The 22,790-nt window shown below is 48.0% G+C and overlaps 1 protein-coding gene across 1 annotated transcript in view; it reads left to right on the top strand.

The window, feature by feature from the left end:
• Positions 1-22,790, top strand: part of LOC144000356 (uromodulin-like) — a 133,120-nt gene that overhangs the window by 5,114 nt on the left and 105,216 nt on the right. Inside the window, exon 3 of the mRNA XM_077494148.1 lies at positions 17,548-17,562. Within this exon, the coding sequence (XP_077350274.1) occupies positions 17,548-17,562 (15 nt within the window). The remainder of the gene's footprint in view (positions 1-17,547; positions 17,563-22,790) is intronic.

The raw sequence follows: 22,790 nt of genomic DNA, 5'->3' as shown, positions 1-22,790 counted from the left end.
TTCGTTTTCGTCCGAATGCATTTTCGTCCGAATTTCAGCTATTTTCGTTTTCGTTTTGACAAACGATAACGAAAGCACAAAATCCGAAAAACGAAAGATCCGACATAAATAAATGCTTTATTTTCGTTTTCATTGTTACAACAGTTCGATATAGAATAGGAGATTCGACATGACTCTGACAACAATCTGTCTATGGAACCTGTGGTCGAATGTGCCTAACCTTACCTCTATTAGTCCAAGATTATATAGAGAAAATATTCGACAGAGAAAAAAGATTTGACAGAGAGAAAAGATTCTGCAAGTTACTGTCCTAAAAAGTGTTTGGGGACCCGGGTCCTGCCCCAGGGGACATGGATCAATGCAAAAAAAAGTTTTAAAAACGGCCGTTTTTTCGGGAGCAGTGATTTTAATAATGATTAAAGTGAAACAATAAAAGTGAAATATTCCTTTAAATTTCATAGAGGGGGGTTGTCTATAGTATGCCTGTGAAGGGGCGCATGTTTCCCGTGCTTAGAACGGTCCCTGCACAAAGTGTCATTTATGCAGGAAAAAAAGTCCTTTAAAATCACTCGCAGCTATTATGAATTGTCGGCTCCGTAATACAGAGAACACTCATTGAAAGTCATTGATAAAAAAATAAATAAATAAATAAATAAAAAAAGCGTGGGGGTCCCCCAAATTCAATTACCAGGCCCTTCAGGTCTGGTATGGATATTAAGGGGAACCCCGCATCAAATTTAAAAAAAAATTGACGGGGGGTTCCCCCTAAAAATCCATACCAGACCCTTTATCCGAGCACGCAACCTTGCAGGCCGCAGGAAAAGAGGGGGTTACAAGAGAGCGGCCCCCCTCCCTCCTGAACCGTACCAGGCCACATGCCCTCAACATTGGGAGGATGCTTTGGGGGTCCGTGACCCCTCAAAGCACCTTGTCCCCATGTTGATGAGGACAAGGGCCTCATCTCCACAACCCTGGCCGGTGGTTGTGGAGGTCTGTGGGCGGGGGGCTTATCAGAATCTGGAAGCCCCCTTTAACAAGGGGACCCCCAGATCCTGCCCCCCCCCCTGTTTGAAATGGTAAGGGGGTACAAAAGTACCCCTACCATTTCACAAAGAAAGTGTAAAAAATGGTTAAATAAAACAAACACACTTTTGAAAAATTCCTTTATTAAAAATAAAAAAATAAAAAAAAAGATTCCAGCGGCGGTAATCCACTCTTGCTATCCAGCGACGGACGGTCATCTCTCCAGCGATGTCTCATGTCATCCAGCGCAGCGAATCCTCCGTCCTTCTTCTGTCTCCGTGAAGGAGACACTGCAAGGATTCCGGCGGCTGACATTTCTTAAATACGGAGGGCGGGGCCACCCGTCACCTGACCCCGCCCCCCTCTGACGCACGGGGAAACCCGGGGTTCCCTGTGACGTAGGGGTGACCCGCACCCCTCTGATGTAACACAGGCAGGTTTCCGTTACATCAGAGGGGGGCGGGGTCACCCATACGTCACGGGGAACCCCGGGTTTCCCCTTGCGTCAGAGGGGGGCGGGGTCAGGTGACGGGTGGCCCCGCCCACCGTATATAAGAAACGTCAGGCAGCCGGAATCCTTGCATTGTCTCCTCTGCGGAGACAGAAGAACGAAGGATTCGCTGCGCTGGAGAGATGAGACATCGCTGGAGAGATGACCGTCCGTCGCTGGATAGCAAGAGTGGATTACCGCCGCTGGAATCTTTTTTTTATTTTTTTATTTTTAATAAAGGAATTTTTCAAAAGTGTGTTTGTTTTATTTAACCATTTTTTACACTTTCTTTGTGAAATGGTAGGGGTACTTTTGTACCCCCTTACCATTTCAAACAGGGGGGGGGGGGCGGGATCTGGGGGTCCCCTTGTTAAAGGGGGCTTCCAGATTCTGATAAGCCCCCCGCCCGCAGACCTCCACAACCACCGGCCAGGGTTGTGGAGATGAGGCCCTTGTCCTCATCAACATGGGGACAAGGTGCTTTGAGGGGTCACGGACCCCCAAAGCATCCTCCCAATGTTGAGGGCATGTGGCCTGGTACGGTCCAGGAGGGAGGGGGGGCCGCTCTCTCGTCCCCCCCTCTTTTCCTGCGGCCTGCCAGGTTGCGTGCTCGGATAAAGGGTCTGGTATGGATTTTTAGGGGGAACCCCACGTCAATTTTTTTTTAAATTTGACGCGGGGTTCCCCTTAATATCCATACCAGACCTGAAGGGTCTGGTTATGGATATTTAGGGGGAACCCCACGTCAAATTTTTTCTTAAATTTGAGGCAGGGTTCCCCTTAATATCCATACCAGACCTGAAGGGCCTGGTAATTGAATTTGGGGGACCCCCACGCTTTTTTATTTATTTATTTATTTATTTTTTTATCAATGACTTTCAATGAGTGTTCTCTGTATTACGGAGCCGACAATTCATAATAGCTGCGAGTGATTTTAAAGGACTTTTTTTCCTGCATAAATGACACTTTGTGCAGGGACAGTTCTAAGCACCAGAAACATGCGCCCCTTCACAGGCATACTATAGACAACCCCCCCCTACGAAATTTAAAGGAATATTACACTTTTATTGTTTCACTTTAATCATTATTAAAATAACTGCTCCCGAAAAAATGGCCGTTTTTAAAACTTTTTTTTGCATTGATACATGTCCCCTGGGGCAGGACCCGGGTCCCCAAACACTTTTTAGGACAGTAACTTGCAAATTAGCCTTTAAAATTAGCACTTTAGATTTTGAACGTTGGAGTCCCATAGACTTTAATAGGGTTCTAAAGTATGCTATATAGTTAGCTCCGTCGAATCTTCTTTATACATTCGACAGACACCATAAGCCTTCCAAGACAGATTCGACCGTAATTCATGTGGATTTTCGGACGAATGCAATTTTTGAACGAAAAACGAAATAAATAAAAACGAATTTCGGGAGTAACTAAATAAATTAAGCTTTCGGACGAAAACGAAATTCCGAAACGAAATATTTTACTCTGCACATGTCTAATATACGCTCTATGTACCAGTTTATATTGGGTCATACGATCTCTCAAGGATATCAAAGAACTGAAAGGATTACCCCACACAGCCCTCTAATCCTCCACATCTAAATCTGGTATATCTTGCACCCATTTGGCTCTAAGATCCTCTAGTGGCAGGATAGAAATGAATGTAAGATGTGAATATAGTCTTGATGTAGACTTATCCAGGCACTCAGATCTAAGCACTGATTCTAACGTAGATTGTCTAATTACTAAACTATTCTGTGGGAATTGGGCATGAAAGGTATGGAGAAGCTGAAAATATCTAAATAGATGGGAGCCTGGAATAATAAAAGTTGAGGTAAGTGCAGAGAAAGTGGATAATTTCTGATCTGTATTCACTTGAGAGAGTAGTTTAATATTATATTTTGTCCATGCGGCGGCTCTGGTGCTTTAAAAATTTGAGGAAGAGTAGGATTACGCCATAGCGGAGCACTTGGAGAGAACACATCCTTAGGATAGTGTTCACATCTAAGACCGGCCTCCCAAGAACGAATAGTAGTGAGCATTGAAGTAGTGAGCTGATATGGTGCCTTACGGCCCCTAAATAAGAGGGCCCTAAGAGAATCTATAGAACCTACTATTGCCGCTTTCAGCCGGGTTGAGGAATCATATACATCAGGATTCAGCCACCATGTGGCCAAAACCAGCTGAGTAGCTAGAAAATATTTATATGGGTCCGGAAAAGCTAATCCTCTCTGGTCACAAGGGCGCATTAAAGTGGTTAATTTATATCTGGGGTTCTTCGAACCCCATAAAAAGGAGGAGAAAAGTTGATTTATTTTTGTAAAGAAGGATATAGGGAGCCACCGAGGGGACTGTCTAAATAAATACATACATTTTGGTATAATTTTCATTTTCATAAGATTGATATGCCCCAATAAAGACAGCGGTAAGCCCTTGTACACACGGTCGGTTGGATTTTGTCCGACGGATTTTGTCCGAAACTGTTGCATACACACGGGTCGGACAAAGTTGTCAGAAAATCCGATTGTACATAACATGATGACAATATTTCGTTACAACGGGACTACGTTTAGGCTAGTAGCCAATAGCTTTGGTGTAGGAATTTGATCTGAGCATGCGTGGCACTTTGTTCGGAGTATGTCCGATTGGAGCATTTTGTCGGAAAATTTTACCGGCAAGTTGGAAAAGTTGGTCCGTCGGATATAATATCCGACGGAAACAGTCCGATGGAGACCACACACAGTCGGAATATCGGACAAAACGGTCCGATAGGACACATTCCGTCGGAATCTCCGACCGTGTGTACAAGGGCTAAGACTTCCATGACTTCAATTTCAATCCAATATCTCCCAGAATCTGAGTCAAATTCAGGGGAATAAATTCAGAAACTTGACGGTAAATAACAACTCATAAATATTTAAAATTCTCCACCCACTGCAATGGGATATCATTAGAAGCCATACTTTTGGCCTCTATATCTATTGGAAACAACAAAGATTTGCTCCAGTTTACTTTCAGCCCTGTGACCATTGAAAAATAGTCCAATATCTTCAAAGCCCCTTGGAGAGAGGGTCCAGCATCATTTAAGAATAGTAAGAGGTCATCGGCGTACAGGGCCACCCTCTCCTCCAGCCAACCAATTCGCAATCCATTAATATTAGGGGAAGTGCGCAGAGCCTCCGGCACAGGCTCCATGGCAATGGCGAAGAGGGTCGGAGAGAGAGAGGACAGCCCTGCCGAGTTCCCTTAGACAATGAGAAAGCCTACCAGACATAAATCCTGTCTGATCTGAATCAATAATATTAGACAGCAAGGGTTGTATTCGCCTAGACATGAGCTTGGCTAAAGTCTTCCTTTTCCCTCTCTTTTGATTCTGATTTATATAGGCTTTATGGGTCTATTCAGTTCTATGGCTCTTTGGCCATAGGACTATAGTACTGTATAGCTGTACTGGTTTAATATAAATCAGGGGTCAGGAGATTCACCAGCCTAATTCCTTATACTTAGCATTAATAGTTTAACAGTGATAATTGGCAATAGACAATAAGCAATCAAGTCTCAGTTTTCACTTTCTTCTGTGATCACTGAAACAAATCAGCCAGTCAGGATAACAAAATGTATGTATCAGAGAATGCTCCAAAACAAAACTTCAGTGTAGAAAAAATAAAAAATAAATAAATAGTCCCCAGAGCCACTCAAAGGAGCAAATCAGCCTGTTAACAGGGTATTCACAAGATCTGCATCTTAATATTCCATCATCTCATTATCAGGCTTTATAAATTTGAAGAGCAGTGGCAGAATATATGAAAGAGCAGTAGCTAGATGTGTACATAAAGTACAGCGGGAGCACAATAACAGCAGCTTAGCCTAATACAAGGATGCCCAACCAGTGGCCCGGGGGGGGGGGCACATGTGGCCCGTGGAGCCCTCTGATGTGGCCCACGACCTCCTGCTCTGGAATATAATAGAATTTAAAGAATACAGTTATTAAAGGTCAGTTTATTACTAAAATCACAGTGTATAAATGGGCATATCTGTTCTGCAGTGGTTACTGGGCTGCTTTCAAACTGATTAGCAGGTGCAGAGCAGTTTACCTGCGGGTTACCTGCACTGAGCCATAGACTTCTATTATTACCTGCGAGTTTGGTGAGCCTTCTGAAAGTGCACCAAACCTGCAGAATATAATAGAAGTTTATTGCAAATTGCAAGAAAGCCAAAGGTAAACTGCATTGCACACGTGGTGCCGGAAACCACAGCCCATCAGTGTGAAAGCAGCCTTGGACCCTTTTCACGTGGTCAGTCCAATTGGACCCTCTAAGTAGTGGCAGACATAAACTGACTTGTGTTCTACCTCCAATACGATCCGCTAAAAAATATGGTGGGTTGTGTCCGCGCTGCAAATGCAGAGCGGACACGGACATGCCATCCACCCGCTCCGCTCATTGTGGCCCGCGACCGATTTCCAAGTCGCTTAAGTGGCCCTCGCTCTTCAAAAGGTTGGGCACCCCTGGCCTAATAAGACAGTTCAATGTGGCCAACCTGATTGTCCAGCTGCTCAGATGTTTAGTCTTTCACAGATTCCGATGTTTGGTTTGTATTTCAACTGTAAATCATGAGTGCTTGTCAGCTGTTTCCATTCAGCAGCTAAATATTAGGCCGCGTACACACGGGCGGACTGTTCGCCCAACCTTGTCCGCTGAACAGTGTTTGGGCGGACAGTCCGCTCGTGTGTGGGGCTTCAGCGGACAGTTTCAGCGGACAGTTGGACGAACAAGGTCTTACGGAAATTCCGAAAAACTGTCTGCTGAAACAAGGTTTCAGCGGACTGTTCGCTCGTGTGTAGGCTTGTTTGGCCAACTAAGTCTCGCGCATGCTCAGAAAGGATTTCCACGTCGGAAGGTTGCATTGCAGTGTATTGGACGTCGTATTTTTCGTCCCGTCGTACGTGCCGTTCACGTCATCGCGCACGGTTTCAGCAAACTGTTCGTCCGTCGTGTGTGGCCATGTCCGTCCATGCTAAGTTTGAGCGGACTGTTTGCCGAAACTGTTGGACGGACAAAGTTGGGCGAACAGTCCGCGCGTGTGTACGCGGCCTTACTCTTGAACAGCCTTCTCAGCCTGCTTCTCAGTCCCTGCCACTGCCTTCTGACACTACTTTTTTTTCCCTTTTAACGCTGTCTCCAAAGTTGTTTTCAAAGTTGTTTTCAAAATTGTTTCAAAGTTGTTTCAACCAGCAGCAAAGCACAGCAAGGCGGTGTGGTAAAATTTCATGCGACTCATAAAAATTCCTCACCCCGTCACTTCCGGTGAGGCTCCGTCACTCTAACAGCTGATGGCGGGCCTTTACTGCGCATGCGCCAAGTCCGTGATCTGAACGGCGCATGCGCAAGATCGTAAGTTCAGCGGTGGTTAAAAATTATAGACAGAGAAATGCTGGTGGGCGGGCGGAGCTGAACAGATGCTCAGGACGTCAGCAGCAGCCCCGCCCACCCCAATAACATGCTGGATGTTGTTTATTTTGATTACTGACCAGAAAAATGATGCACTCACTAATGATGGCTTTATTATATCATCGGCAGCACCAATATGTATAGTATTTATTAAATCTGAACAATTAGCAGTGTATTTATTAAATCTGAACAATTAGCAGTGTATTTATTAAATCTGAACAATTAGCAGTGTATTTATTAGGCTGCTTTCACACTGGGGCTGTGAGGGCGTCGGCGGTAAAGCACCGCTATTTTTAGCGGCGCTTTACCGTCGTTTTAGCGGCGGTCTGCGGGCGCTAGCGGGGTGGTTTTAACCCCCGATAGCGGCCGAAAAAAGGGTTAAAACCACCCACAAAGTGCCGCTGCAGCGGCGCTTTGCCGGCGGTATTGCTGCGCTGTCCCATTGATTTCAATGGGTAGGAGCGGTTTAGGAGCGGTTAATACACCGCTCCTTCACCGCTCCAAAGATGTGGCTAGCAGGACTTTTTTCACTGTCCTGCCAGCGCACCGCTTCAGTGTGAAAGCCCTCCGGCTTTCACACTGGAGTGACAGGGGCCGGTTTTTTTCAGGCGCTACACAGGCGCTATTTTTAGCGCTGTAACGCCTGAAAACCGCCCCAGTGTGAAAGGGGCCTTAAAGCTGAAGAATATGGGCACAATATTGGGGACAGTGTGTGCGTTTGGGGACAGTGGCTGCATTTGGGCACAGTGGCTGCGTTTGGGGCACAATGTCTGCGTTTAGGGACAGTGTGTGCGACAGTGTCTGTATTTGGGCACAGTGGCTGCATTTGGAATGATCACAGTCAATTGCGTGGTAAACGGCCAATGGCTGTTTACCAGCATCAGTGGCGAGCAGTGTTCCCGGGAACACGCCGCCACCAACGTGCCCGCGCAGAGCGCGCCCGCGATTGGCGTGGAGGGGTGGGGCGGAACCATCTGTGATCACGCGGTAAACAGCCTCATGGCTGTAATGGGGCCTAGTCCTCATGTGATGGGGACCAAGGCCTGATGTGATAGGGGGTCCTGTGATGTGATGGGGGGTCTTCTGATGTGATGGGGGTCCTGTGATGTAATGGGGCCTAGTCCTCATGTGATGGTGACCAAGGCCTGATGTGATGGGGGGGTCCTGTGATGTGATGGGGGGTCTTCTGATGTGATGGGAGTGTCCTGTGATGTAATGGGGGGCCTAGGCCTGATGTGATGGTAACCAAGGCCTGATGTGATGGGGGGTCCTGTGATGTGATGGGGGGTCTTCTGATGTGATGGGAGTGTCCTGTGATGTAATGGGGGGCCTAGGCTTGATGTGATGGTAACCAAGGCCTGATGTGATGGGGGGTCCTGTGATGTGATGGGGGGTCTTCTGATGTGATGGGAGTGTCCTGTGATGTAATGGGGGGCCTAGGCCTGATGTGATGGTTACCAAGGCCTGATGTGATGGGGGGTCCTGTGATGTGATGGGGGGTCTTCTGATGTGATGGGAGTGTCCTGTGATGTAATGGGGCCTAGTCCTCATGTGATGGGGACCAAGGCCTGATGTGATGGGGGGGTCCTGTGATGTGATGGGGGTCTTCTGATGTGATGGGGGTGTCCTGTGATGTAATGGGGGCCTAGGCCTGATGTGATGGTAACCAAGGCCTGATGTGATGGGGGGTCTTCTGATGCGATGGGGGGGTCTTCTGATGTGATGGGGGTCCTGTGATGTAATGGGGGCCTAGTCCTCATGTGATGGGGACCAAGGCCTGATGTGATGGGGGGGGGGTCCTGTGATGTGATGGGGGTCTTCTGATGTGATGGGAGTGTCCTGTGATGTAATGGGGCCTAGTCCTCATGTGGACGTGTGATGTGTTGCCCTGAGTTGCTAGGTCACATGGCTAGCTTCCATACCAGGGACATCTGGCTGCTAGGCTGCCTGAGGGATATTGTGGGAGAGCAGCGTAGGGTTGGGACTTACAGCTTGTAGTCCAACCAGAAGCAACAGTGCTCCTGTCTGGGAAAACAAGCTGCGGTCGGGAGGTAAAAAGGAACAGCTGTCGCCACAAAGGGACCATACACCGTGGTACCAGAGACCATTGTGAGTAACTAAAGCCATTACCCAAGCAGTCTTCTCACTAACCAGAGATGCTGAAGTGGGAAAACTTGAGTTAGTGCCAAGCCAGGGACCTATCTGAGGAGACGCTTTGAGAGCTCCTTTGAGTGCTGGTCACCTGAGAAGGTCGGAGATGCTACACTGTATCCAAATTAAATTTTTATCATTTTTTTCCCACAAACAGAGCTTTCTTTTGGTGGTATTCGATCACCTCTACGGTTTTTATTTTTTGCTAAACAAATAAAAAAAAGACATAAAAGTTTTCTCCTTCACTGATGGGGCTGCAGTGACGGGTACCGATAAGGCCACACTGATGGGCACTGATAGGCGACACGGATGGGCACTGATAGGTGGCACAAATTGGCACTGATAGCTGGCAAGGATTGGCATGGATAGGCGGCATGGACGGGCATGGATAGGTGGCACAGATGGGCATGGATGGTCACTGATAAGCGGCACTGTATTGTATTATATAGTACTGATGGATGCCAATCAGTGCCAAACAATAATGCATACCAATCAGTGATGCCCATTGTGGGCACTGATTGGCATCCATTGTGGGCACTGACTGGCATCCCTGGTGGTCTAGGGGGTACATACCTGGTGCTGGGCATCCCTGGTGGTGTCCCTGGTGGTCCAGTGTGGGCATACTCGGGGGAGGCTGCAATGATAATCGATCAGCACAGACCCCCCCCCGTCAGAGGAGCAGCCAATCGGCTCTTCTTATTTACACTGTGATCAGCCATGATAGGACACGGCTGATCATGTGGTAAAGAGTCTCCGTCAGAGGCTCTTTATCGAGATCGTAGTTGCGGGGTGTCAGACTGACACACCGCAACAACGATCGCCACGATGCACCCCCCCGGGGGTGCAAAGTGGATCAAAATCATGAGGACCTCATATGGCGCCCGGTCAGGATTTTGAAACCACTTTGCCGCTGTCATTTTGCTATAGGCCAGGCGGCAAAGTGGTTAAAGCGGGAGTCCGTCGGCACTCCGCGTTTTTTTTTTTTTTTAAAGTCAGCAGCTACAAATACTGCAGCTGCTGACTTTTAAAATAGTGACACTTACCTGTCCAGCGTGCCCGCGATGTCGGCACCGGAAGCCGATCTCTAGATCGACACTCGAGTGCTGCCGCCGCCATCTTGGGTATGGGAATCAGGAAATGGAGCCTTTTGGCTTCATTTCCCGGTTCCCTACTGCGCATGCGCGAGCCGCGCTGCGCAATGAGGACGGTCCCTGCTGCCTCTGGGATCTGTGTGTTTCCCAGCAGGCAGCGGGGCACTTGCGGAAGGGGGCGGGCACTTGCGGAAAGGGGCGTAATGTACGCCCATTTCCGCAGAGAGCTAGCCCGGAAGTGGGTGCATTTACCTGGATTATCCAGGTAACTGCACCCCCCTCCCTCCTGAAAGGTGCCAATTGTGGCGCCGGAGGGGGGGAGGAATCCGATGAGCGGAAGGTCCATTTTAGGGTGGACCTCCGCTTTAAGAGACAATAAATCTCTGTGCATTAAAAAAGTGTCTAGTGCCCATCAATTCTTTTTGCACTGCACCCAGCTTGCCTTTTAACCCACTCTACACAGAAGGATGTCAGCTGTCCCTAACTCTTAAAGTCACCAATATGCCTCCAAGAGCCCAGGACTCTACTGCAAGAGGAAAGAGCGCTACACAGAAACCCAGGTATTAGTACAAGTACCACAAGTAGGTGAGGAATCTTTGGAGTGTGGCACAGTGCACACACTCCTAAACACTAAAAACTTCCTAACAGCAGCATCAGCCACACTGTGATGTAATGGGTTCTTGATACACCAGCTAGTTGCATTGATCGAAAAACAATCATGATTTTTGACCATCTGGCCCCCGGAACAGTACGCCCTTGCTTCGCTGTTACAAGTTTCCTATCACTGGACAATAGGGGTGCAACGCATCCAAAAAACTCACGGACCGGATCGTTCCTCGGATCTGAGTCACGGATTGGATCAGTTTTCGGATCAGCCAATAATAATTGAATTTGCAAAAACCTGTTTAATGTGATTGTAGCCGTATCAGTGCAATTGTGACAGAGAAAATTGAGTACTGTCCGTGATACTTTTTTTATTTGCACTAACATACAATTATTCAGGACAAGCTTTCGGGGTATGTCCCCTTCTTCAAGGTCCAAGCAGTACTGATTTACAAATTTTTAAAAATTTGTATATCAGTACTGCTTGGACCTTGAAGAAAATTTGTAAATCAGTACTGCTTGGACCTTGAAGAAGGGGACATACCCCGAAAGCTTGTCCTGAAAAATTGTATGTTAGTGCAAATAAAAAAAGTATCAAAAACCTGTTAAAATTCCACCACAAAATAGTCCCCACTGTAATATATATCTCCCCCACTGTAATATTGGCTGAGCATGGCTGGGTACGGCTGGCTACCGCCGAGTATGGCTGGATATTACAGGGTATGGCACAGCATTTGCTGGGTATGGCAGAGTATTGGCTGGGTACGGCAGAGTATTGGCTGGGTACGGCAGAGTATTGGCTGGGTACGACAGAGTATTGGCTGGGTACGGCAGAGTATTGGCTGGGTACGGCAGAGTATTGGCTGGGTATGGAGGGATGGCTGTGACTGCACTTGTCACAGAGCAGTTTTGTGGACACAACAGATGCAGCCCGCAGCGCTGCTGCCTTCCAATTTCTCCCCTCCACTGTACAGATCAGTACACAGAGGGGAGAGAGGAACTGGCGTCACTATGACGCCAGTTTGTTTACAAGTGATCGCTCCGTCATTTGACGAAGCGATCACATTGTAAATGGGTGCACCAAGATGGCCGCCGCTACGGAGCTAGGGCGAAGCCACGGCCTTTCCTAAGGCCGAGGCTGCCGGGGCACTCCGCGGATCGTGGCGTGTGCTGATCTGAACAGGGTGACCTGTTCGCATCACGGATCGGTGATGATCCATTGCACCCCTACTGGACAATGTAAGTGCATTCCCTTCCCCCATCACATCAGGCCTAGGTCCCCATCACATGAGGACTAGGCCCCCATTACATCACAGGACCCCCATCACATCAGAAGACCCCCCATTACATCACAGGACCCCCCCATCACATCAGGCCTTGGTCCCCATCACATGAGGACTAGGCCCCATTACATCACAGGACCCCCATCACATCAGAAGACCCCCCATCACATCACAGGACCCCCCATCACATCAGGCCTTGGTTACCATCACATCAGGCCTAGGCCCCCCATTACATCACAGGACACTCCCATCACATCAGAAGACCCCCCATCACATCACAGGACCCCCCATCACATCAGGCCTTGGTTACCATCACATCAGGCCTAGGCCCCCCATTACATCACAGGACACTCCCATCACATCAGAAGACCCCCCATCACATCACAGGACCCCCCCATCACATCAGGCCTTGGTCCCCATCACATGAGGACTAGGCCCCATTACATCACAGGACCCCCATCACATCAGAAGACCCCCCATCACATCACAGGACCCCCCCCATCACACCAGGCCTTGGTCCCCATCACATGAGGACTAGGCCCCATTACATCACAGGACCCCCATCACATCAGAAGACCCCCCATCACATCACAGGACCCCCCCCCCCCCATCACATCAGGCCTTGGTCCCCATCACATGAGGACTAGGCCCCATTACATCACAGGACACTCCCATCACATCAGAAGACCCCCCATCACATCACAGGACCCCCCATCACATCAGGCCTTGGTTACCATCACATCAGGCCTAGGCCCCCCATTACATCACAGGACACTCCCATCACATCAGAAGACCCCCCATAACATCACAGGACCCCCCCCCATCACATCAGGCCTTGGTCCCCATCACATGAGGACTAGGCCCCATTACATCACAGGACCCCCATCACATCAGAAGACCCCCCATCACATCACAGGACCCCCATCACATCAGGCCTTGGTCCCCATCACATGAGGACTAGGCCCCATTACAGCCATGAGGCTGTTTACCGCGTGATCACAGATGGTTCCGCCCCACCCCTCCATGGCGACCGCGGGCGCGCTCTGCGCGTGTATGTTGGTGGCCGCCCCACCTCTCCATGGTGATCGCGGGCGCGCTCTGCGCGTGTACATTGGTGGCCGCCCCACATCTCCATGGCAATCGCGGGCGCGCTCTGCGCGGGCACGTTGGTGGCGGCGTGTTCCCGGGAACACTGCTCGCCACTGATGCTGGTAAACAGCCATTGGCCGTTTACAACGCAATTGACTGTGATCATTCCAAATGCAGCCACTGTGCCCAAATACAGACACTGTCGCACACACTGTCCCCAAACGCAGACATTGTGCCCCAAACGCAGCCACTGTGCCCAAATGCAGCCACTGTCCCCAAACGCACACACTGTCCCCAATATTGTGCCCATATTCTTCAGCTTTAGGGCCCCTTTCACACTGGGGCGGTTTTCAGGCGTTACAGCGCTAAAAATAGCGCCTGTGTAGCGTCTGAAAAAAACCGGCCCCTGTCACTCCAGTGTGAAAGCCGGAGGGCTTTCACACTGAAGCGGTGCGCTGGCAGGACAGTGAAAAAAGTCCTGCTAGCCACATCTTTGGAGCGGTGAAGGAGCGGTGTATTAACCGCTCCTAAACCGCTCCTACCCATTGAAATCAATGGGACAGCGCAGCAATACCGCTGGCAAAGCGCCGCTGCAGCGGCACTTTGTGGGTGGTTTTAACCCTTTTTTCGGCCGCTAGCGGGGGTTAAAACCACCCCGCTAGCGCCCGCAGACCGCCGCTAAAACGACGGTAAAGCGCCGCTAAAAATAGCGGTGCTTTACCGCCGACGCCCTCACAGCCCCAGTGTGAAAGCAGCCTAATAAATACACTGCTAATTGTTCAGCTTTAATAAATACACTGCTTATTGTTCAGATTTAATAAATACACTGCTTATTGTTCAGATTTAATAAATACACTGCTTATTGTTCAGATTTAATAAATACTATACATATTGGTGCTGCCGATGATATAATAAAGCCATCATTAGTGAGTGCATCATTTTTCTGGTCAGTAATCAAAAATCCCGCGCATGCGCGATTGCTGTTAATAGCAGCTGAAGCCATAAATTTTCACGACCATAAACAACATCCATGTTATTGGGGTGGGCGGGACTGCTGATGACGTCCTGAGCATCTGTTCAGCTCCGCCCGCCCACCAGCATTTCTCTGTCTATAATTTTTAACCACCGCTGAACTTACGATCTTGCGCATGCGCCGTTCAGATCACGGACTTGGCGCATGCGCAGTAAAGGCCCGCCGTCAGCTGTTAGAGTGACGGAGCCTCACCGGAAGTGACGGGGTGAGGAATTTTTATGAGTCGCATGAAATTTTACCACACGGCTCAACGGCTCTGCTGTTCCTAAAGCCGTCTTAATGAATCAATGGATCAGCTGATCCGCTGTTTTCTAATATCCACAAAGGGCAGAAGGCTCAGCTGCTCACCAATATTTACTTGGATGTTTTCAAAATGCTTTTCAAAGCAAATTCAGCAGCTTGGCAGCTCAATGGTTCACCCTTGGCTCACCCTTGTACGGTAAAGGCTTCAGCTTCGACTCTCTGCACATCTCTGAGCTCCATAGCAGCATCCTGGGAGGTCTGTGATCTATATCGTGATCTGTAGCATCTCAGAGCCCGTAGATGGCAGGAGGGCCAGACAGCAGGATGATAGGAGCTCTCTACCACACGCTGCTCAGGCTCTCACACCTTCATCACATCTTCATCCGGTCAAGTCTATTGACTTATAAAGTTCTACCATCTTGGTTTATATGAGTTTGTTTTACTCTAAGCCCTTGTACACACGGGTCGGACATTCCGACAACAAAATCCGTCTGATTTTGTCCGACGGATTTTGTCCGAAACTGGTGTTGCATACACACGGTTGGACAAAGTTGTCGGAAAATCCGATCGTTCGGAACGTGATGACGTTATTTAATTACGACGGGACTACGTTCAGGCTAGTAGCCAATAGCTTTGGTCTAGGAATTTGATCTGAGAATGCGTGGCACTTTGTCCGATCGGAATTCTCTACAAACGGTCGGACCAAGTCCGATCGGATCATGTTGTCGGAAAATTTTATAGCCCAGCTCTGAACCCTTGTACACACGATCGGAGAATCCGTCGGAATGTGTCCTATCGGACCGTGTTGTCGGATAATCCGACTGTGTTTGGTATGCATTGGACTGATTCTGTCTAAATATCCGTCGGACCCAATTTTCCAACTTGTTGGAAATATTTTCCGACCAACTGGTTCGATCGGACATACTCCGATCATGTGTAGAGAATTTTGATTGGACCAAGTGCCACGCATGCTCAGATCAAATTCCTACATCAAAGCTATTGGCTACTAGCCTGAATGTAGTCCCATCGGATTTTTCGACAACTTAGTCCGACCGTGTGTATGCAACAGTTTCGGACAAGATCCGACGGACAAAATCCGACGGACAAAATTTGACGGATTTGGTTGTCGAAATCTCCGACCGTGTGTACAGGGGCTAAAACTTTGTCGGTTGGATATTCGGGAGAGAGGTGCCTCCCCCCCTTTCCGCCTCTCTCCTGCACCCTCCGCCGCTTACCGGAGCCGTCAGTAGCACCGGAGGCGATCGGGTCCTCTTCCTAGCTGGGTATGGAGACGAGTGAGGCTAAGATGGCCCCCACTAGTCTCTATACCATAGGAGGGCGGAAGTGACGTCAAAACGTCACTTCCCGTCATACCTCTTAAAAGGTATATTTTTTCAATGTCATTTTTTAAAATTACATATTTTTTTTTATTTTTTTATTGCATTTTAGTCCAAATATGAGATCTGAGGACTTTTTGACCCCCCAGATCTCATATTTAAGAGGACCTGTCATGCTTTTTTTCTATTACAAGGGATGTTTACATTCCTTGTAATAGGAATAAAAGTGATCCATTCATTTTTTTTTTTAAAGTGTAAAAATAAATAAAATCAAGTAAAATAAATAAGAAAAAAAAATTTAAACCCCCCCCCCTCCCGTTCCGACGAGCACAGAAACGAACGCATACGTGAGCAGCGCCCACACATGAAAACGGCGGGCAAACCACACATGTGAGGTATTGCCGCAATCGGTAGACCGAGAGCAATAATTATAGCTCTAGACCTCCTCTGTAACACAAAAAATGCAACTTGTAGAATTTTTTAAATGTCGCTTATGTAGATTTTTGAGGGTAAAAGTTTGACGCCATTCTACGAGCGGGCGCAATTTTGAAGCATGACATGATGGATATCAATTTACTCGGCGTAACATTATCTTTCACAATATTTAAAAAAAATTGGGCTAGTTTTACTGTTGTCTTATTTTTTTATTCAAAAAGTGATTTTTTTTTCCAAAAAAGTGCACTTGTAAGATCATCTTAAAAATAAGCGCAAATACAGTGTGGAAAAAAAAGTATTCAGTGACCGCCATTTTATTCTCTGGGGTGTTAGGAAAAAAAACAAAATATAATGTTTGGGGGTTCTAAGTAATTTTCTAGCCAAAAAAAAACAGTTTTAAACATGTAAACGCCAAATCTGAAAAAGAGGCCTGGTCCTTAAGTGGATAAATAGAGCTTTCTTTTGGTGGTATTTGATTATCTCTGCATTTTTTTTTTTTGAGCTATAAACAAAAAAAGAGAGACCATTTTGAAAAAAAAAACAATATTTTTTACTTTTTGCTATAATAAATATTCCCCCCCAAAAAAAAAAATATTCATCAGTTTAGGCCGATATTTTGGGTAAAAAAATCCTAATAAGCGTATATTGATTTGTTTGCGCAAAAAAAAGCATCTAAAAAATAGGGGATAAATTTATGGCATTTTTATTATTATTATTTTTTTTTTTTACTAGTAATGGTGGCGATCTGTGATTTTTAGCGGGACTGCGACATTGCAGGGGACAGATCGCACACTTTTCACACTTTTTTGGGTCCATTTATATAAAAATGCACGTTGAAGTGAACGTGCATTTGTTGACTAAAAGAAGCACCTGTACCTTTTTTAGTAACAAGATTCATGCGATTTTCAAAGGTGTGTTTTGCAGTAATTTCCACATGATTTTGGCATGTTTGGGGTGCCAGTAAAGAATGAATGGCGCCCACACACGCAACTGCAAGTTTACCACGATTTGGAATCACAGAATGAATAAAAAAAATAATAATTCTGCAGGCGATTTCAAATTTCCAAGTAAAACTGGGACCTTAATGTTGCATTCTGGGTCATCAAATTCTACTCAAATTTACCTAATTATTATTTTCTATTTTGTATTCATGTACAGCAAAATATAAACTTTATTTTGTGTGTGAAGCGTAAATGAAAATTGTATACTTATATTTGTAATAAAATGTCATTTCATGTAGAATGGTATTTTCATAATTGCAAGAGATGCACAGCTGAGAAAAAATAAATAAATCTAATGTTCTTATTTTATATATTTTGCAGGGTTGAACAAATCAGGTAAGTCCATCATATTGTGTAAAAAAAAAATCTGTGCTGCGTTAAATATGTACTAACAAAGACAGCTAACACATAAGCAGTATAACAAACCTCAAAAACATATACAGTATCTCTTCAGATGGTGGTGGGGGTGTCATGGTCTGGGGCTGCATGAGTGCTGCCGGCACTGGGGGGCTACAGATCATTGAGGGGACCATGAATGCCAACATGTACTGTGACATACTGAAGCAGAGCATGATCCCCTCCCTTCAGAGACTGGGCCGCATGGGCAGTATTCCAACATGACAACCACCCCAAACACACCTCCAAGACCACCACTGCCTTGCTAAAGAAGCTGAGGGTAAAGGTGATGGACTGGCCAAGCATGTCTCCAGACCTAAACCCTATTGATCATCTGTGAGATATCCTCAAACGGAAGGTGGAGGAGCGCAAGGTCTCCAACATCCACCAGCTCTGTGATGTCATCATGGGGGAGGGGAAGAGGACTCCAGTGACAACCTGTGAAGCTCTGCTGAACTCCATGCCCAAGAGGGTTAAGGCAGTGCTGGAAAATAATGGTGGCCACACAAAATATTATCACTTTGGGCCCAATTTGGACATTTTCACTTAGGGGTGTACTCACTTTTGTTGCCAGCGGTTTAGACATTAATGGCTGTGTGTTGAGTTATTTTGAGGGAACAGGAAATTTACACTGTTATACAAGCTGTACACTCAGTACTTTACATTGTAGACAAGTGTCATTTCTTCAGTGTTGTCACAGGAAAAGATAGAAGAAAAGATTTACAAAAAGGTGAGGGGTGTACTTACTTTTCTGAGATACTGTAGTGTCCAAATAATGAAAATGATATTCATTAGTGCAAGTAGTCCGTCATTAGGTGAATGAGATATCAAAGCATATTCCAAATACATAAATGGATGGAGAATGTAAATGTGATGCCACCAATCCAGTGAAATTGGAAGAGTACCGTATTTATCAGGGTATAACACGCACCCCAAGTTTAGGAGGGCATTTTAAGGAAAACAGTTTTAGGAGGGAAGTTTAAGGAAAAAAAAACTTACATTTAAATGCCAATCAATGCAGCCTTATCAATGTCCATCTGCAGCCTTGTTCAGGGGAGGGCTGGCAGCCTTAGGCCTGGAGGGCAAGTCCAGTCAAGTGGCCCATTGAACCACTGAATCAGCTCACCACCTATCTACACCACATTCCCCGTACAGAGAGAGAGGAAGACTGCTCCACATTGCCCCAAAGAGAGAGAGACTGCTTGACACTGCCTGCACAGAGAGAGAGACTGCTTCACACTGCCTCCACAGAGAGAGACCGCTTCACACTGCCTCCACAGAGAGAGACCCCACTTCACACTGCCTGCACAGACCCCGCTTCACACTGCCTGCACAGAGAGAGCAGTCACTTTCTGTGCAGGCACTGTGAAGCAGTCAGTCTCTGTACAGGCAGTGTGAAGTGGAGCAGTCTCTCAGAGAATGGAGCAGTCTCTCAGAAAGAGACTGCATGATTGCCCCCAGAAAGACTGAGAAAAAGAGCTTGCCCCTTCCCCACACCCAGTACACAGACCAATGAGACTGCAGGAAGATGAAGACTAAAGACTGTGCTGTCACTGCCACCACACTAAGCACTACCTGTGGAGTCCGGAGCTTCTCTGGTGAGTGAGCACCACACCACTGGGCAAGCCAAGCAAGCAGAGTAGCTGAGAGTCACAGTGAGCGCAGCAGGCCAAAACAGGCAAGTCTAGCTGTCTCCCCGGCATGAACACCAGATTCATCAGGGTGCAGGTTCCTCCTGTCTCAATTGTGGATAGTAAGAAATGCACATGCAGGCGCATGCCGGAGCACAGGCCAGATTAAGGGCATTGTGGGCCTGGTGCTGCAGTGGAGCAGGTTTAGGAGTGGCAGGGATATGAGGTAAGTAATGTCATATCCCAGCTCTTGCCCAGACTTGGTCACAGCCCCACAGGGCTGTAATGTTAGGGAAGCCCAGAACTTGAATTACCAAGCTTTCGTAAGAGCCGTGTGTTGGTGTGTGCTCTGAGGTGAAAGTTTCCAAGCCATCAGAATACAGTGATCACTGCTGGCAGCTATAGCAGCCAGCACTGATCGCTAAAAAACATAAAGACACGCTGGTTGTACTGTCAGTTGATGGAGTCAAATTCTGTACAACCAGTCTGCACATAGATAGATTGAAATGTCTGCTGAACCAGCAGAATTTCAATCTGTCTATTGTGGCCTAAGTCCACCAGTCTCTGGGTTTAATCATATCCTCAAATCTTCTGAAAGGGGGGCTCCACTTAGGTGTAGAAATTCACTTTGAACTCCACCTTATTTCCAGAACTCTCTTTAGGGTCCTTTAACACTGAAGGCGCTGTACAGGCGTTTTAGTGCTAAAAAATAGCACCTGTAAAGCACTTCTTGTGCCACCCCAGGTTTCCCACTGGGGCGGTGCGCTGGAAGGACATTCTGATAAGTCCAGCAAGCAGCATTATTGGGGCGGTTTGGGAGAGGTGCCCAGCCCATTGAAATGAATGCAACACGGCCGTTTTTAACACTTTCTTTGGCCACTAGTGGGGGTTAAAAGTGCCCCGCTAGCACCACTAAAACGAGCAGCGCTGTACCACTACCGCCCACATCGCCCCAGTGTGAAAGTACCCTTTGGTATTAGATGTGCAAACAAAAAGGTGAGACCACATCTAATACCTACAGAGAGTAATGGAAATAAGGTGGAGTTCAAAGTGAACTGTGTCATTACCTGCAGGGATTGGCATTTAGGGGGGTTAAAGCAGGCAGGGATGAAATGTGATATCAACTATTCACTGCCTGTCAAATGCCTCTGAAAAGTGACCTGAGCATGGATCACTTTTCAGAGGAGTGGCAGTGGCTACTGCAAGTGAATACAAGCATTTAGATTCACACTGGTGTGCTGTGGTTTGGCTGCAGTGCGGGTGTACTGGCGGGTGTCACACCCCCTCAGACTTCTTTTAGGTTACTCATTGTTGCTGCATGTTCTGAAAGTGCACCAAACATGCAGCATGCAGGACGTTTTGTGCACTTTCAGAACATGCAGTAAAAATGTGCATCCTCTATATCCCAGGGGCAACATGCAGGATGACTGCCAGTACACCAGCACTGCAGCCAAACTGCAGCATGTCAGTGAGAGCCCACATCATACCACCTAGCCCTAGGAGGGCAAGGTACTGGCACAGACTGCTAGAAAAAAACTCTTTGGCTGCAGAGAGGAGGAGATCACTTACTTGAATGGTCCCAGCCTCCCAGGAGCCTCGCTGGATTCCAGCCAACTTCTCAGATTGAGCAGAGAGCAGGTCCAGCCTCTGCCAGCCAATGGTGTGGAGTAGGGAGGGGCTGGGCGGGGCTGGGCGGGGCTGTGCTGTGTAACACAGACTGTCAGCCCTGACATGAAGACATCGCTCGCTCACAGTACTGGACTTGGCCAGCTCAAGAACTGTGCATGTTGCGGTTTTGAGCTGACGACACAGCAGCCTTTGCCACCGCATATCAGAGCAGCCCAGGGGGCAATTGCATCCCTGCCCCCTGGCCCAGCCCTCCCCTGGCCTTGTTCATCATTGCAGAATAATCTGTGTCATTTTCAGCTTGCCCAGCATCATTTGCAGCTTGACCAGCGCCGTTTGCAGTCTTGCAGAGTGTCATTTGCAGCCTTGCCCATGTTTAACCACTTGGGATCCGCGCTATTGCCAAATGACGGCATTAGCGCGGATCTACTTTTCCGGGACGACGTCTATTGACGTCGTCCCGGGTACGAGCGGCCTGCGCGCGCCCTGAGGGGCGCGCGCGGCACGCTCTGTGATCGGCGAGTCCATGAGACTCGCCTGATCACCGATCCGTGCAAGGGGTCGATCCCGACCCCTTATCACGTGATCAGCTGTCAGCCAATGACAGCTGATCATGTGATAGAACGGAGCCGGTAATCGGCTATTATTCCTCCTCGCGCTGACAGCGCAAGGAGAGAAAAAAAAAGCCGATCACCGGCGGCCGTGATCGGGACATCAGTCCCGATCACGGCCAGCAATACAGCTGACCACCTGCCCCCTGCCAGTGCCCACCTGCCCACCGCAGTGCCATCCTGAATAAAAGTAAGTGCCCCCCATCAGTGCCACCCAGCAGTGCCCATAGTGCCCACAGTGCCACCCACAGTGCCACCCACAGTGCCATCCAGCAGTGCCACCAACAGTGCCACCCACAGTGCCCACAATCTGCCTCAAAGGTGCTGCACCCCAGTGCCGCCCATCAGTGCCCAGCAGTGCCGCCCATCAGTGTCCAGCAGTGTCGCCCATCAGTGCCCAGCAGTGCCACCTATCAGAGCCACCTATCAGTGCCACCTATCAGTCCCATCTATCAGTGGTACCTATCAGTGCCCATCCGTGCCACCCATCTGTGCCACTTATCCGTGCCACCCATCCATGCCATCTTATCTGTGCCCATCTTTGCCCATCAGTGCCGCCTTATCTGTGCCCATCGGTGCCGCCTTATCTGTGCCTATTAGTGCCGCCTTAACTATGCCTATCAGTGCCCACCAGTGCAGCCTATCAGTGCCCACCAATGCAGCCTATCAGTGCCCACCAATGCAGCCCATCAGTGCCCACCAATGCAGCCATCAGTGCCGCCTAATCAGCGCACTTCAATGAAGGAGAAAAATGACCCGTTTGCAAAATTTTATAACAAACTATTAAAACATGATTTATTTTTTTTTGCATCTTTTTTTGTTTGTTTAGCAAAAAATAAAACTCCGAGCTGTAACTAAATACCACCAAAAGAAAGCTCTATTTGTGGGAAAAAAATGATAACAATTTCATTTGGGTACAGTGTTGTATGCCCGCGCAATTGTCATTCAAAGTGCATCAGCGCTGAAAGCTGAAAATTGGTCTGGGACTGAGGGGGGTTTAAGTGCCCAGTAAGCAAGTGGTTAAATTTACAGCCGCCGAGACAGACCGAGCGAGCGCCGCCGAGACAGACCGGGCAAGCGCCGCCGAAAAAGACTGAGCGCCGCCGAAAAAGACCGAGCTTGGCTCCGCTCGTAGTCCCGCCTCCCTGCTGTTTCTGGAGCGGGACTGCAAGCCGAGCCGAGCCAAGTACACAGTACAGTCGGGCTCAGTCTTTTTCGGCAGCGCTCACTCCAGAAACAGCAGTCGGCTCGGTCTTTTTCAGCGGCGCTCGGTCTTTTTCAGCGGCGCTCTGTCTTTTTC

Source organism: Lithobates pipiens, unplaced genomic scaffold (assembly GCF_037356315.1).
Source record: "Lithobates pipiens isolate NorthernLeopardFrog02 unplaced genomic scaffold, aLitPip1_a1.2 Scaffold_22, whole genome shotgun sequence".
Lineage (NCBI taxonomy): Eukaryota > Metazoa > Chordata > Amphibia > Anura > Ranidae > Lithobates > Lithobates pipiens.
This window is presented reverse-complemented; position numbering and strand designations above follow the sequence as displayed.